The sequence below is a fragment of the Meles meles genome, chromosome 3, assembly GCF_922984935.1.
Source record: "Meles meles chromosome 3, mMelMel3.1 paternal haplotype, whole genome shotgun sequence".
Lineage (NCBI taxonomy): Eukaryota > Metazoa > Chordata > Mammalia > Carnivora > Mustelidae > Meles > Meles meles.
Window position 1 is genome coordinate 125437442 of NC_060068.1, and position 16432 is coordinate 125453873.

The 16432-nt window shown below is 50.0% G+C and overlaps 1 protein-coding gene across 2 annotated transcripts in view; it reads right to left on the bottom strand.

Annotated features, from left to right (window-relative positions):
* Positions 1-301: 301 nt before the first annotated feature.
* WWC1 (WW and C2 domain containing 1) overlaps positions 302-16432 on the bottom strand; it is a 149807-nt gene continuing 133676 nt past the window's right edge. The window contains exons 18-23 of one of the 2 annotated variants that reach the window (XM_045999085.1): positions 14992-15115; positions 13596-13760; positions 8045-8137; positions 4453-4686; positions 2270-2391; positions 302-1072 (exon numbers count right to left, since the gene is read on the bottom strand). In XM_045999085.1, the coding sequence (XP_045855041.1) occupies positions 1006-1072; positions 2270-2391; positions 4453-4686; positions 8045-8137; positions 13596-13760; positions 14992-15115 (805 nt within the window). In that variant the 3' untranslated portion in view covers positions 302-1005. Of the gene's footprint in view, positions 1073-2269; positions 2392-4452; positions 4705-8044; positions 8138-13595; positions 13761-14991; positions 15116-16432 lie in introns of both variants that reach the window. The other variant, XM_045999084.1, reaches the window with a different exon arrangement.

A 16432-nucleotide genomic window follows, 5' to 3' on the forward strand; every position in this document is an offset into this window, starting at 1 on the left:
TCAAACCTCTAGGTTCCCCACTTACATTTCCTTGTCTCTGAGGGACTGATCCCAGGAACATGAACCATGGCTACAGAAAGCTTTGGGAAGACAAAATCTAGGTAAAGGCTGATTGCCCATTGTCTGCAACAGCCCCTGCTGAGCAGTGGTTTTAAACTCAGTGAGCAAATGAGTGGTGGTGCCTGCAAGAGAGAAACCATCCCCCTGGAGACTGGCGGGGGGGAAATGGTGAGAAAGGATCAGGATAACACTTAGTGAGACACAGATGAAGTGAGGGGTGGGGGAAAAAAGAGAGTGAAAATTCATTCAGAAAGGCCACTTTATTGATGGAGAAGAAACTGAAAGGAGCTCTCCACAGCCCTCCCTCACTCACGTCAGTGGCTTCACTGGGCATCTGAGACCAGCGTGGGCAGGCCTGTCTCCACACGGGCTGGGCCGCTGGGGTGCTGCCTGCCCACGTCAGGCGGCCACATACAAACACATCACGGCTCATGAAGACTTGCAAACGCACCTCAGAATTCCCCAAATGGTTCCAGACATTTTTTTTTTTATATTGTACAAAATATGGTAAGTAGGAAAGGTCAGCTGTGCTGTTGACCGTCCCTGAAACATTATTTTTTATTGCAGTGAAACCTCTAGAAGGTAGAGCTGTACAAAAAAAAGAAACAAAAAACAAAAAATCTAAACAATTTTAAGAAGAGCAGCAACTTAACACTGCTTTAGTTCATTTAAATTTTCTTTCTCAAAAATACATTCCTAAATATACAAACTATACAATCTTGTCATTTTAATGCTGGTTTTCGTTTTTTTGTTTTTGTTTTTGTTTTTTTAATAATAATAGAACCCAAACTAAAAAAAAAAAAAAAAGTCTGTTCGTCTTCCAACCGACGAGAGTGCTAGAGGGATTGTGACTCAGTACCTTCATATAACACCACATAAATAACTTTAGCCACAGTCTACGTTCACAGCGTGGTCAGTGGAACAAAGGAAATACTTTTCTGGCGATTAGACATCGTCTGCAGAGAGTGTCGGGATATTCATCCGAGGCTGGGTGAAAAATGCCATCTTCTCCCTGCAAAAGAGGCCAGCCCTTCAGAGCAGGGTTTGCAACCTCACTTAATGGATATTTTTATTTTTTAAAATTTATTATTTTTTAGGATTTTATTTATTTATTTGACAGAGATCACAAGTAGGCAGAGAAGCAGGCAGAGAGAGAGGAGGAGGCAGGTTCCCTGCTGAGCAGAGAGCCTGATGCGGGGCTTGATTTCAGGACCTTGAGACCATGACCTGAGCTGAAGGTAGAGGCTTAATCCACTGAACCACCCAGGTGCCCCATCACTTTATGGATATCACAGGCAGGCTCTCTCTTAGTTGCAGGGGCTATCCTGGGCATTGTAGGAAGTTTAGTAGCATCCCTGGCTTCCAGCCACTTGGTGCCCATAGCAGCCACCACCACCCACCCTGCCCTGCCTTCCTTCCAGTTGTGACAACCAAAAAAAGGTCCCCAGACACTGCTAAATGTCCCTGGGGTGCCCAGTCACCCATGGTTGAGACCACTAATTTAGGGATATTAGCAGGACCAGCCCTCTTCAGTTCAAATCACGGGCCTGAGTTTGAAAGGGCCCTTGGGCCACTTGCACTGCTCATTTGTTTGTTTTAGATTCCCAATTGGTTAAATATTAAGAGGTGTCCAAATACAGTTCAACAAATGACAATATATTTTAAATGTTTCTATTCCAGAAAGGCACGTTTCCTTTTTTTTTTTTTTTCCTGGAGCACATATATAACCACGAGTGCCTTATCTAGGGGGATATCATGAGTCTAAATGCAAGGGTTGCTGTGAATGGCAGGCCCCGGCCAAATGGCATCTGGGGCCCTCTTGAGACATGCCTAGCATGCCAGGCAGGCAGAGTCAGGGAGGCCCGGCCAAAGCACCTGTCACCCCCAGACTTATTTCTCATTCAGCCAGTCCTCCGTAATTACTGGTGATGGAAACGATCAGAGGAAAGGCCGGAGCAGGTGGCTCACGGGTTCAACAAGAGTGTCTAACCAATTAGCTCGCGCTGTGTGGGGACTGATAAAGACAGCTGAGGGAGAGCACCAAGGCGCTCCCAGGTCGCCAGGGACGGTGTGGCAGAGGGCGCACATCTGTTACAGGGAGCGCTAGTGCTCTGCGGGGGGAGGGAGCGTGAGCCGGGGCCAGGCAAACGGAAGCTGGGGAGGCTGCGTGTGAAAGGGCAAGGTGGGCAGGCCGGGGCCACCCGCTTACCTGAAAGACTGCACTTCCGGGGGCTCCTTACAGCTCTGGCCTCGAAGCCTGTGCACATCCTTGGCGGCGGCCCGCATCATCTTGTCTGTCTGGAGCTCACCCTTGTGCTCTCCTCGGTCCATCTGTAGGGCAAAGCAAGCCGGGCTGTAAGCTGGTACGGAGTCCTCAGGGCCTCTAGAAAGGGGTCAGCCAATGACAACTTCCTAGCACGAAGGAGGAGTCTATTGTGGTCAAAAAGAGGGTCACAGAATGGGCTAGCTCATTCCTTCCTGTCCCACGGCAGGATCTTCTGTTCAGAATGGTAGGGAGACACGATCCCACCGTCCATCAGGAGGGACAGGTTTTTAGGGCCAGGGAACTGAATATCTGTGTGGTAAGGAGGTGAGGGCTGCCTAGTGAGGTGTGTGCTACCTTTCTAATCCTCAGGGCCACCTAGAAAGGTACATTTTATAATTACTTCTATATTATGGACGAGGAAATGGGAGCTCAGGCAGGTTAAGAAATTTCTTTAATTTCAAACCACTAAGAAGTGGCAGAAATCCAATTCCAATCATTCAGCTGCGCTCAAGGGCTTCAGGGACACTGCACCCCTTCCTTCTAATGCAAACCCATGTAAGCACTTTGGAGAATAAACCACAAAGAGCCCTAAAATACCCCTGTACCATATACTTGAAAACACTGCAATGAAGATGGAGTTTTGGTCAATGAAGCCATGATTTTTTTTTAAAGGTTTATTTATTTGAGAGATAGGAGAGAGAGAGAGAGAGAGAGAGAGAGAGAATCCCCAAGCAGGCTCCCCACTGAGCACAGAGCCTGATGCAGGGCTCAATCTCAGGACCCCGAGATCTCAACCTGAGTTGAAATCAACTGCCCCAGTGAAGCCATCATTTAAATGGTTCTTTAATAGGAGGTGACTCTCCTCTCTCTCAGTCAAATAAACAAATAAAATCTTAAAAAAAAATAGGAGGTCACTCTCAGACAGTCATGGATATACTATTCTTTTGCTATTTGAGAGGTCAGGTTTCCTCCCTTTCCTCCCCCCCTTCTTCCCTCCCCCTCTTCCTCCCTTCCAGCTTCCCTTCCTCTTTCTTTTCCTTTTCTTTCTTTCTCTATGACTTTACCTATTATAAGTATATGGGATATAAGTAATAAATGAGAAACAAATAAACATTTCTGGAACTCCTGAATTACCAGAATCCATTTGAAGCCCCCAGGCTGGTCCAGACCTCATGGACCCACCACCACTAAGGCATTCTCCCCCGCACCAAGAGCTGGGGCTTCAGCTAGTGGCTCTCCCAACAACCCAGGCAGGTGCCCTCTGTAAGGTACTTTGTTTGGCTGCAGAGAAAACTAGCAAGGGTCATTCCTGCCGTGGGGGACAGTCCAGGAGTGGCAGAGATCTTATACGGGAGTTGAAGATGGCCTCGGTGTATTGACCCTGTGTTGTTGCTTTTTCAGGACAGGTTGGGACCTGTCAGCTCACAAGCCCTCTGGTGCTAAAGTCAAATTTTTAAGGCTCTAAATATAGCTCAAAAAAGTAGATTTTTTTTTTTTTTTTTTTTTTTGCCATTTAGAAACTGCCAGCTTTGCAGACCCCATGACGTTGTACCCATCATCTGCTAGCCATAGATAAGATAAACACCAGCGCCATCAAGGACTCTGAAGCTGCCCTCTGGAGCTCTCTTACCCAGACCGCCTGTGCTGCTGAGGGACGGGGTCTAGACGCTCCCCATCCCCTGCCCTCCTCTCCTCTAGGTGGCGGCCCAGAGCCGTCGCCTTTGGGAGTTCTCGCGCTGGGAGGGACCTCCTCCAGGTGCAAACGTGTATCTTTGGAGATAGAAGTCTGTAGGACCGCAGGAGCAGATGGTGGGGCAGGTCAGTGTTCTGTATCTGCTCTATCCAGGTGTGTGCCCCCTCGCAGATTAGGTACCCAGGAAGTGTGACTAATAGGCCTTGCACACTTAGACATGGAAATGAAGCAAGAGGGCCTGCAGCCAGGTCGAGAGTTAAAAAAGAGATGCCTGGATCCCTCTGCTGATGGGAATGAGGGGCCCTGGGAACACTCTTTGGTGGGTCCTGGGTTTGGAAGCCCTGTTCGAAGCTCTGGCCTCCCTCCCCTGCAGCCCGGGGCCGCCCCCAGGACAGACCGGGCCGCCCCCCCTTGCCTCTCACGAGGCTCTCACCCGCTTCTCCAGCATCCTCAGCAGCAGGCGGAAGCGCTCATCCTCACGCAACCACTGCGGCAACTCCTTCTCCCCGTGGCTCTTGGCTTGTTCGAGCTGCTCCTTGAGCTCCTTCAGCACTGAGATCTCCTGAGTCAGCTGACTGTGCCACGTCCTGGTGGCCTGCAGGTCCAGCTCAAGGTCCAGCGACGTGCGGATCAGGCGCTCGGCGCGCAGGGATTTGACCGATGAAGGCTGCGGTGGGAGCGAGAGCTTTGACTGGTTATTAGAGGGCTGGATCCCATGAGCCCCAACAACCTGCCCCCTTAAACCTCAAATACCTCCCCTTTGTTCATCCGAAGGCTTCTATTCCCTCAGAAATGAAGTTTGCCCTCCCCCAGAGCCTGCCTTGATTTCTCCCACGTCCACCGCTTATGCTTAGTGAGCATTTTTATGTCCCAGGCATGGGGTTGGTGGCAAAGCTGAGGCTGCAGCCCAGGCAGTTGGCCCCAGACCGCACCCACTCACTCTCCACACTGCCCGGTTTCCCCGCTCTCGGTGCCCTCAATGTTCACACTCAGTAAATGGGCTCTTGTCATGATCGTGCTCTGAAGTTGCTTCTCAGTGCAGGACTGTCCTCCCTTGGGGGTTGACGTCACGTCTTCCTGATTTTATGTTCTCCTAATGGACATCTGCTGTTTCTGCTTGTCCAGCACGCGCTCCCCTGGTCTGACAGTAACCACCACAGTGATCATCTTCCCTTGGGGATCCACTCCTCTTCCACACTCAACCCGCATGGTGGTTCCCAGAGGACTCCAGGGACAGGAATGTGACCCGAACCTGGACAGTCAGAACCTCAGTGACCACTTCAGGGGTGAGTTTGTTGTCTAAACCCAGCCAATAACCTGCAATTCTGGCACTTTTGCTGAGCTCCTTGGAAAAAAAGAGTCTTTACACAGAGGTCGAGAAGCCAGCAAGACACAAACCGGAACCGATCATGGCCATCTTTCCCACCACCTGGGGTGACCCTTTTTAAGAATTAAGCTATCTGCGGGGAGCAGTGCCATGAGGTGGGGACTGAGGCTTGATGACGCTGTCTCAACAACAAAGGCTCAGTTCATGCCTAGAGGTAGTCCAGCATCCTGGGGTTTCCCATTAAATGAGCCAGTAAATTCCCTCTTGTGTTTTCAAGCTATATTTGAGTTCAGTTTTCTGTACGTAAATGATCCTGAGTAATGCAACCACTTGTTCTCCTCAATCAAAAAACAGTAATGATTACAGAATAACTAAATGATTGAGGGAGGCAGAATTCTAAGTTGGCCTGGAGTTTCCCACTCCCAACATACATGCCTGTAGAATGCCCTCCTCTTCAGTGTTGGGGGGCAGGTGGTCTGTGAATATCATGGGATAGCACGCCTGTGATTAAGTAACTCAGTTGACTCTGAGTTAACCAAAGGAGAGATGTTCCTGGGTGGGCCTGACCCAATCCAATGAGCCCCAGAATGGTGAACTGGGCCCTTCTTGGAAACAGGTCTCCCGCTGGTCTTGAAGACACAATCTGTACTGTGGAAAGGACCACATGGCAAGGGCCTGAGAATGACCTCTGGGTCCTGTGAGCAGCCCCTAGCCTGAAGCTAGTAAGAAAACACAAGGCGAGGGAGTCTGCCAACTGAGGGAGCCTGGGAATGAATCCTTCCCTACTCACACTTAGACAGGATGATGCAGTCAGTCAGCACCTAAATGTGAGGCTGCTGAGACCCTGAGCAGAGGCTCCAGCTAACCTGGGCCTGAACTCCTGACCTGTGGAAACTATGAGATACTGAATTTGTAGTATTTGAAGGTGCTAAGTTCGGTGTGACTTGTTATGCAGCAACAGAGAACAAACACAAGGGCTGATAGATGGATTTGGGAAATGGTACAGAAAACACTACCATGAGAGCTCCCCTCAGTTAAGGCGGCCAGCACACCTGTGGGACCATGAAGCAACTAAGCGCGGAAGTTCCGCAATGCCCTTCCAGGGAGGGCCCTGTCTAGTCTGTGCTCATAAGTGAGCATGGTCAGGAAACCCAGCTGAGGGATCTCTGTGACTCAAGTTCTCAGAGGAACAAGTGAAGGTGCTTTGTTCTGACTGATGTCCACTCCTGGAAATTTGCCCAGACAGGCCGAAGCAGAGACTAAGCTCAGGCATGGAGTGGAAGAAGGACTTAGCGCCCAAGCACCCAGGCCCAGCCTCTGGACTCTCCTGTGTCTCAGATCAGTCAGGGCCGGAAGGAAATGCAGACTCAGATTCATCTGTCAAGGGCTCTCTCTATCAAGTCTGTCCCTTGGCTAAGCAGAAGAAGAGGGGAAGAAGGGTGAATTGTGAGGGCCTGTCTTGACAGGGAGTTGTAGGCAATGGAGGGGGAGCAAGCAGGTGCTTCCAGAGGCATTTCTCCTGGAGCGGATCATGAAACACCTGTTCTAGAATCTTCCAAGGGGCTTATTATAATGCAGTTTCCAGGACCCCACCCCTGCTGCCTGAATGAGACTGGGAGTGTGGCCTGGGAAATGCGCATTGTCAGTAACCTCCCCAGAAGACTCTGTGCTCTAGAGACTGCGGCACCAGCTACAGCAGACGGGGGGGGGGGGGGGGGGGGGGGGGGGTGGAAGAGGGGGACCCAGGCTGGAAGCGGGCCAGCCCCTACCATTGGAGACCGGGTCCATATTCCTGGGCAGCCAGCCATGTGCACCCTCTTCTGGGTGGCTTCCTTTCTCCTGCGCTCTCTAGTTCCAGAGACTGGGGGGCATGGTGGTGACAGACAAAGGACCTGCTCCTGGTTGGCAGGAGTCTGCTGTTGGCAGCCAGTCTGCGGGAGGTCTGTGGGAGGAGCCCTCCCCTGCCTGGGGCTGCTGGCACCCTCTCTCTGAGCCTTCTTTTTGTTTTGCTCTCTCTACTTTCTGACATTCCAACTCCTGTTTCTTCGAGTTCTGCAAGCTCCCCAGAACTGCTGGAAAGTCTGTCTATGCTGACAGCCCAGAATAGGAAGGGCCCGTGTGCATCCCTGCAGCTCTGACTTGCAACCAAGCGTGCATACCAGGAGTCAGTCCTTTGTCTAACACGGTCCCAGCCCGATCTCTGAGCCAAGACTCCATCAGGCAAGGGGAGATTTCTCTACAAAGGCAGCTTGTGGCCTCTTCCCAGTGCTTTTCCAGCTGGACTGAGAAGCCCGTTTGCACCTCCCTGCTTCTGGCTTGGAGGTATCCAGCTTCTCTGCCAGCAGGGTGGGCTGTCAGAACCTTTGCTCAGTCAGCTGCATGATGCGCTGGGCAGAGACGTGCGAGAGGCAGCTTCCACCAGACTGGGACACCCTGAGTTGCTTAGTTCTTTATGACTTTGATTTCTACTCTGGAAGACAAGGACAAGTATGCATACTCCGGACCTAACCTATTCAGCATCACACTAATGTGACATTGACCCTCTGACACCTCCCCAGTACCTACACACGCCCTGGGTTCCTAAACACTGTCACGGTTGCAAAGGCAACCTTCTTCACACAGGGGCTGAGAAGAAGCGGTCAGACACAGGGGCATGCGCTTGGGGAGATGACCAACAGCTCCGAGGAGACTGTCTTACCCGCTTCATCCGGACACTGCGCCGCTCCAGCGAGTTTCGAACAAAGGGTGGCTTCTTGGACAGTGTGGAGCTGTCACTGTCACTTCGGTTCAGCTGCAGGAGATAAGTCCTGGGAAGTTAATTAGAACTCGAGTACGTCTGGAAGGCACACTGTGGCCAGAAGTGTGGTGGGGTTGCCACGCAGTTGGCAGTGCTGTGGGGCTATCACCACGTAGACTGACTCCAGGATCTCATGGCCCTTGGACCTAGCACAGCAAGGCTGTTTGCATGGACTCTTCCCTGTCACCCACGGAGCCACTGGCAAGACACACGTGGCCGATATGTCTAAGTCAAGATGGGTGGGCACAGGCTCTGTGACCTCTCCCCTGCTCATGTACTCTCCCCAGACAGCCAACACTTGCCCTCCATGGCCAGAGATCACGCCTTTGTACCAAGAGTACCCCTGACCGAGGAGGATGGGAGAGGGAGGCTGCAGCGGCTGCACGTCCTAGGATATACAGCCCGGGGGTTTCTTTCTCGAATCACATTTGCAGGGCAGGGCAGTGCGATGGCCACCGCCTGAGGCAACAGAGCCCTCCGGAGAAGTTCTTTGTGCCATTACTTTTGTGGTTACTGATAATTATTAGTAATAATGTTATTTATCTGTATTATTAATAACTATATATAATTTATATATTTATGTATAATTAATATTAATTAGTAATATTAATAAATGTTACCAATCTGCAATGTTAGTGGGCACAGGAACCCCAGGGATGTAACTGACAAAAGTTCCTGCAGGGGGCAGAATCTGGATCAGAATCAGGAAGATAATAATCCAAACAATCGTAAGGATTGTGCCAGGTGCTTTATGGACAGTTACATCTAATCCTCACACAGTCCTAATGGAGAACACTGAGGTCCAGGGAGACTTAAGAATTTTTTTTTTTACAAACCACATGGCTGATGAGCATCAGAACAAGAGTTCCAAGTCTGGTCAGTCTGACTCTTGAGGCCAGGTTCTCTCCTAGCCCCCAGGATGCACGGAGGGCTCAGAGATGAAACTACATACGGATGAAGGTGTGGACCATCTTGACTGGGATGGGTGTGTACAATGGCTTGATACTCATACCAGGAGGCGGCTTATCCCACACTGCTCCCATCCCAAGGCGACCCTCGCAGACTGTGCCATACCAACTAGCCATACCCGTCAAAACCATTGATCCTGAGGTTGCAGCTGTTCACGGGTCAATGGTGATGTTAGAGAAGAGTGATGAAAGCCACATTAGATCCTAAACTTATCTCTTCCTCATGTAAAGATGTTTTGCTGCATTCACTCTCAGCCATGGTAGAGAATATTGTTGCTCTGTAATATTTCCATGTAATAACTAGGGAAACCAGGAATGAAGAGGTGAAATATTTGACAGTCAGAGGCAGCTAGTTCAGGAACGTGAGTCTTGGAAGAACTGTGTTCCTCAGGTCAGGGTGAGCCGAGCATGTGACAGTACTGCCGAGAACTCTGTAAGTGTCAAATACACAGGGGCTGTGGAGAGCTGGAGGGAGTGTAATTAAATACACTGTCCCTATGCTCATGGACTTCAAGTTCAGCGGGGCGCCCGATCCAGGGAAACGAACCAAATGACACTGGCCATGCTGAAGATCAAAGAAGGGAGAAGCCAGCAGAGAACACTTGGTATGCAGAAGTGTGACAGCAGGCCAGCAGAACAGACAAGGCTTAAATAGTCTGGGGGACAGCAAAGGAAGTCCTTCAGGCGGTGGCTCTGAGTGATAGGAAGCCTGTGGGCTGTCCTGGCTTTGCATCTAAGAAGCTGCGTGACCCAGAGCAAAGTGTTCTGACTTTCTGAGTCTCGATTTCCGCATCTGTGAAATGGGGTAAACACAATTTGCCTTACAGGCTTGTTTCTGAGAGCAGAGGACACAGAAAACATGTGCTTTTTTGTGGGAAAGCTTGCTGCTTAGCATCCCAGACCCCATCCCGTGTGTGGGGAAAGCCCCAGCTTAGGACTCAAGGTGGGAGACAAAGCCCACCCTGCATTAAGGAGGCTGGCAGTGCCGGAGTGTGCCTTTCCAGGCCTCACTTGCAGCTACAGCAGGCACAGGATGCGGCTTTGCCCATTGGATGCAACTGCCCCAGGCTCTGAATCACAACTTGGTTAGCTGGACCCAGTGCTCTGTGACTGGGCCTCTCAGACCGGATGAGCCCACGTGCTTCTGTTGCACGAGCATGTCATATCTGTACCTCAAGGAGGTAAGGAGGGGTGACAGCAGCAGGCAGAGAGGCTCTGGCCTCCGTAGGGCAGGAACCTCTGGGGGAGGGATCAGTGTCAAATCCGGCGGCAGCAGTGGGACCAGCTGGGCCAAGTTCGGCAGCGGCACTGGTTGGGTCCTCACCTGACTGGCTTGGTGGGACATTCTGGCTGGGGTCTGGCCTGCTCTCTTCCCGTCTGATTTCTGTGGCTGGTTCTGCAGTCTTCCCACCCTTCCAGTGAGTATGTGAGCTACTCGGTTTCGTTTCCAAAAGACTGTTTCCTGCAATAGCGTTCACAGTCTGTTTCTGTTGTTCCCATGAAGAATCTGACTGGCATAAGCCTTGATACAAGGAACAGGAGTGCCTTAAGTCCCAGACTGGGAAACATGGAGTTGGGTGTGTCCTGGAGGGGAGGCTGGGGCCCAGACCCCAATCCCAATATTTCCTGTTGAGAATTTGGTCATACTCATTTTGTGGGTTCAAAATGGAGGGCTACGTTGTTACCAGACTATATGCCGACAGAGTTTTAGGGGAAATGATAGGAAGAAATTCAGGCTATTGTACCACTGGCTTCTTCCTGCAGCCTTCAGTAAGATTTTACAAGAAAGAGATAACCTGGGGCGGAAGTGGGACAGTCAGAAAGCGAAAGAGGAAAAATACAGGTATGCCTGCTTTCTGAAAGTTCGCGGGACGTCACTTTGCTTTTCAAAAGACCCACGTTAGGACCTGTTTTTGCTAGCTGAAAGAAATGTGAAGAGGATTTTCACTTTTATGAAAAAGACAAGAGATAGAACAAGGCTCAGTGTTGGATTTGCAGCGAGCCCTTAGGGAGGCAGCAGCACCCTGAGTATGACTGGGCACCCCCATTCTCCTTCCTCAGAACTACACTGAGCATCTCAGCAGCCAGCTCCCATAGCTCTCAACTGTGTCTGTGAGCATCTGTGCCTTATCTTGATTTATGCTGTGCCATCTTTCAGTGAGATGTGTTCTAAGGTATCAGAAAAGCCTCAGAGAGGTTACTTTTTAGGTCTGGGGATGCTAGAAAAATTTCCATAAAAATTATGGCAACTGCTTCTCCACCTTTTGTCACTTTGGCTTTGCTGTGAGAAAGGCCCCTTCTGCCTGTTGCATGGGACACAAGCTGCCTAGGGATTTCTTAATTCGCAGCCTTGCGGGGGTGGAAACTGGTCCAGATAATGAAACGGGAAGGGGCCCCCGTGGTGCTAGGTGTGTTACAGATGCTTAATAAACAGCCTCAGAGCTCCTGGTTATTTGAAGATGCCAATCCTGGGAAAGGGCCACTTAACGTGAATCCATCTAAACAGGGTACCAGGGATGCCTGGCTGGCTCAGTCAGTTAAGTATCTGATCCTGGGATCCGGGGATCGAGTCCTACATTGGGCTCCTTGCTCAGCGGGGAGCCTGCTTCTCACTCTGCCTGCCCTGCCTGGCACTGCCTGGCACACCCCTGCTTGTGTGCTCTCTTTGACAAATAAATAAATAAAATCTTAAACAAACAAAACAAAACGGGACCAGAATCTTATAGTGAATATTGGGGAAAAAAAACCTTTCGTCTTTAATTGGAAAGGGGAAACACTAACAAAGTTATATCTTCTGTGTTCCATTTGACAAAATTACAACTGCATTCTCTAATTCTGATGAAAAAGAATGAACCAAACACTAATTTCTTTCGGTGTGATTTTTCTGACAAGTGGTGTTCTTTATCTTTGAATTCCACTGTACAGTCATAAAGCCAGTAATTTTGCCCAAACCAGAGGATTTCATCCATTCATCCTAATGGCTTTTCTAAATCCTTCAAATTATTCACATTTGCAACATGAGTTGGATTTTTCTCTTCTTCAGCTATGAGTGGCTTAACTACTGGATTCTCCACATGTGATTCACGAATCCCCTGACGTCGACATTCCCATCAGGGACTTCAGCAAACTCTGTACCTTTCCCGGGATATGTAGCCAATGTGCACATGTTTACAAGCTCAAACAATTAGCTAGAGGCAGGACACAGAAGGGAGGGATTTACATTATTTCTGGGAGGGACTAAGGGAATGTTGTTGTGGGAATGACTGGTGTACCTTGTAAACTGGTGACATGACCATATTGTAAAAAATTAGCTTCTCTACTCAATCTTAGAATTTTGGCCATGGATACTGAATGTCAGATATTGAAAAGTCCCCTCAATATCCCCTCTTCCTCCCAAATTACAGTGGACGGCTAAGTGTCAGGTTGATGACATAGGCTGGGTTGCATGGGCGTCTCCTTCTCTGACAACTTACTGGAACATTAGACAGGGAAGGTTCTGTCTTTGCTTCTAGTTAACGTTTGCTGGTTCTCCACGGTAGAGGGTAAGGAAGGATGTTGACCCAGGACTCAGGGGAAGTGTGCCTGTGTTATATCTGTGCCATTCCTGAGGAAGGCTGGTACCCCCTCAGACGTGGGAAGGGCTCAAACCCTCCATTTATAGTGGAATGAGAGGAGGAGGCAGGCCTGGGAAGGGGTAGCCTAATGAGATGGATATACAGGGAAAGGTACAAGGGAGCACGAGCCTACTGCAGGACTTAACTCCAGTGCAGCCTGGAAGAGAAGGCTGCCAACCGAAATAGGTAAAGAGGGCCAGGGTGCCAGAGTGAACGTGCCAGCCCATCCCCTCCAACCATCTAAGGGCAAATGCCCCCACTGCTTAGCTCTGGCCCCTGGCTGCTGTGAGAGAATGTGCAGCCTACAGGGGCAGGCAGTTTCTTTCTTTCTTTCTTTTTTTTTCAAGAGAAACTCGAATTTTATGTGAAATCTCTTCATTTTTATTTTATTTTTAATCGCCTTCCCTGACATTTCAACGTTAGCGACAGCTTCAGTGAAATCCAACTAACCAATCTGCGGCTACGTAGTATGGACATGTTGCCTTTTTGCAACCTCAGGTGGCATGCTAGGATCACCCTGGAAGTGGGGAAGGAATGCCTGCTTGGGGACAGGGAAGGGTCAGTCTGATCTCAGCAAGTGGTCGTGTAGAAGGGAACGGCAGGGTGTGAAGGAGGGAATGATAAAGGAAATGTTGGTCTTGCATGGGTTACCAAGCTTTTCCCATATTTGCTCTAATTCAATCCCTGGAACAATCCTTTGAAGTCGCTGTATTAACCCTGCATGCAGTAAGGCGTTAACTCGCCCAAGGACAGCTGACAAAGTTAAGAGGCATCAGGATTTGCACCCAGAACCATGTGAGGCCCCAGACTCTCACGACTCCTCGGGAAGCAGGTGTTCTGGGAGGAAAGCAGTACCATGCATTTGCTTACCCGGCACACATACTGGCTTTGGGGTCCCGGGGAGAAGGTCTTAGAGCGGATGATGGTGCTCCCCCGAAGAAAGGGCCCTGGGGATGGTGTGCCCACCCGGCGGTCCTTGGGCCGCACCACTGTGGGAGAGGGGGCCGGGGTCTCTGTGTTCGTCTCTTTGTCCACCTGAAGAAGAAGTCAGAGCTTTGAGGCTACTCGTATCCACAGTGTCTTGGTCACCCAGCTGAGACTCTTGGGGCAGACTCCCCAGCTGCTCCCCACTCCCACCATCTGGCCCTTGACCCTTAGATACAGCTGGGGGCTTTGTGCCAGGACAGCACCTGAGGCCCCGAGTGCTGGGCGGGCCCCTATTCCTCCATGTGGGTTGCAGCATATTCAGTCCCTAAACAAGCTCACATGAGCAGTATGTGGACGGATGTCCTCGACCTCATGCCCTCAAGATGTCTATGCCAACCACATTTTGACAAAGCCACACCCAAGGCCGCCAGTGCTGCTGCCAAGAACCGTAGATGCTTCCCTGGAATTACGGAGGCAATCTGCAAATCTCAGTCTTTCAACCTGGGGAGCAGGTTTTCTACTGTCCTTTTACCGGGGGCACGAGCAACAGACAAACAAACAAGAACACCTGAATGTAGGGCCCTGTTGGCCTACAGTGCCTTTGCATAATTTTGAGAAAGGCACGCCTTCTGACTGCAGAGGCTGTAAAAAGACTGTACTTCAGGCGTGGAGCAGCTGGAAGGCTGCCCGAGGTTCTTCTCCAGCCCCTCTCGGCCAGGCACCCTTGTGCAGTGAGCAATCCGCAGCTCCACCCAGGTGCCCTGCTCACCCACAACAGGATGCTCTACTTCCTGCTGGAGCAGAAGACAGAGAGCTCTCTGTGGAGATTGACTCTGGTTATTGTGAGTAACCCTAGCACAGCAGGGAAGGAGGTGGTGAGGGGAACCCGACCTGACTTTTTTCCTATTGTACTTTGGGTAGATCCAAACAAAGAAACACTTAAGAATGTGTCAGCGAGGCTGGTATTACTGTATCCATTTTAGAGATGAGGAAATGAAGGCTGGAAGGAACGAAGTAACTTGCCTAAGCCTGCACAGTGGAGAGTAGCAGAGCCAGTGCCTGAACCCAGACCCATCTGGCCACAAAGCTTGATGTCAGCCTGGAGATATGGGAGCAGCAGAGGGCAGGAGAGAGGAGGGGAGAACCAGCCTCTCCTCCTTTATGGTCACGGAGATGTCCTGCAGTACAGGCAGGGGCGTTGCTATACAACCTTCTGCAGGTCACCCCATTCCACGGGTCTGTTCCCCAAGGCTAGAGGAGCCTTTTTAGAATGCCTGGACTCAGGCACCGAGGACTGTTTCCCCAAGACAGACCTTCTGGTCTCTCTGGTCCTTCCTACCTTTAATGCTGGGCACTCGTCCCTATCAGGTGAGGCTTTCTCAGCAAAAACATCCTCTCCTTCCTCCTCCTCCTCCTCCTCCTCCTCGGCCGCGGCTTCGTTCTCGCTGGTCTCCTCATACCTCCTGCGATGACAAAGAGCTTTGGTTACCAGAGATCATTCTGATCTGCGCGCTTGCCTCTAAATGCACCTAGGGCAGGGCTTCCAAGCCTTTTCACAGTTGAGGACACACTTAAACAAACAAAAATTAGTGAGGTCTAACTGTTGTACAACACAATGCATTTTCATCATATAGTTTCATTTGACCAGTGTATTCCCAGCCGATGTATTCCCCTGTGTAACTACTGCCACACTCGAGATATAGAACATTCCATGACCGCACATAGTTTCTTGTACCCTTTCCTACCCCCAGCCCACCACTGATAAGCTTTCTGTCCCTGCAGGTTGAGTTTTCTAGCATTTTGTATACATGCAATCAGACAGTATGGGTTCTTTTGTCTCTGGCTTCTTTCTCTCCATCTAAAGTCTCTAAGATTTAACTATGTTGGTGCCTGTATCGGCAGTTCACCCCTTTTCATTACCGAGGGGCATTCTCGATGGCATGGATACATCACAATTCACACAGCTATTCATCTGTCTGGTGATGAACATTTGAAAGGCTTCCATTTCTTGGCAATTATGAATAAAGCTTCTTTTCTTAAAAAAATTATTTATTTCAGAAAAAGAGAGAGAGTACACATAGGCATGAGGCGGGGAGGGGCAGAGGGAGAGGCAGACTCCCTGCTAAGCAGCGAGTCTGATGTGGGTGGGGCTTGATCCCAGGATCTGGGATCATGATCTGAGCTAAAGGTAGGCACTTTACTGACTGAGCCACTCCAGCACCCCATTCCTCTTTTTTTTTCCTTCAGATTTTTTAATTTATTTACTTGGGAAAGAGCTAAAGCACAGAGGAAGAGGGAGAAGCAGGCTCGCCAGATGCGGGGCTTGATCCCCAGGACCCTGGTATCATGACCTGAGCCAAAGGCAGACGCTTAACTGAGCCACCCAGGGGCCCCTATTTTTTTCTATATGGATATCTGATGGTGTTCTGACACCATGTGCCGAAGAGTTTATTTTTGGTGATACTTTTCATGATTATTCTTTCCCTTCGGACTTCAGGGTTGGGAGGAGTTGTGACAAGTAGACTGCATTTGTTAATTACTAATTTATCTTTAGTCCCGTCTTCTAAAAGACATACATAATCACCAGTCTTCTGATCAGCAGGAGACAGTGTTGCCTTACTGGGCTGACGGAATTCCAGCCCAAAGCAGAGAATCTGATATCCAGTTAGCTGGCTCAGTGAGACTGTGGATAAGCACAAAATCTCCTTTGGGATTTTCCCGAGGAGGAGAAAAGATCTTGGATCTCCAGCCTCATGACTAAAACCTCCCCTGCCCTTAGA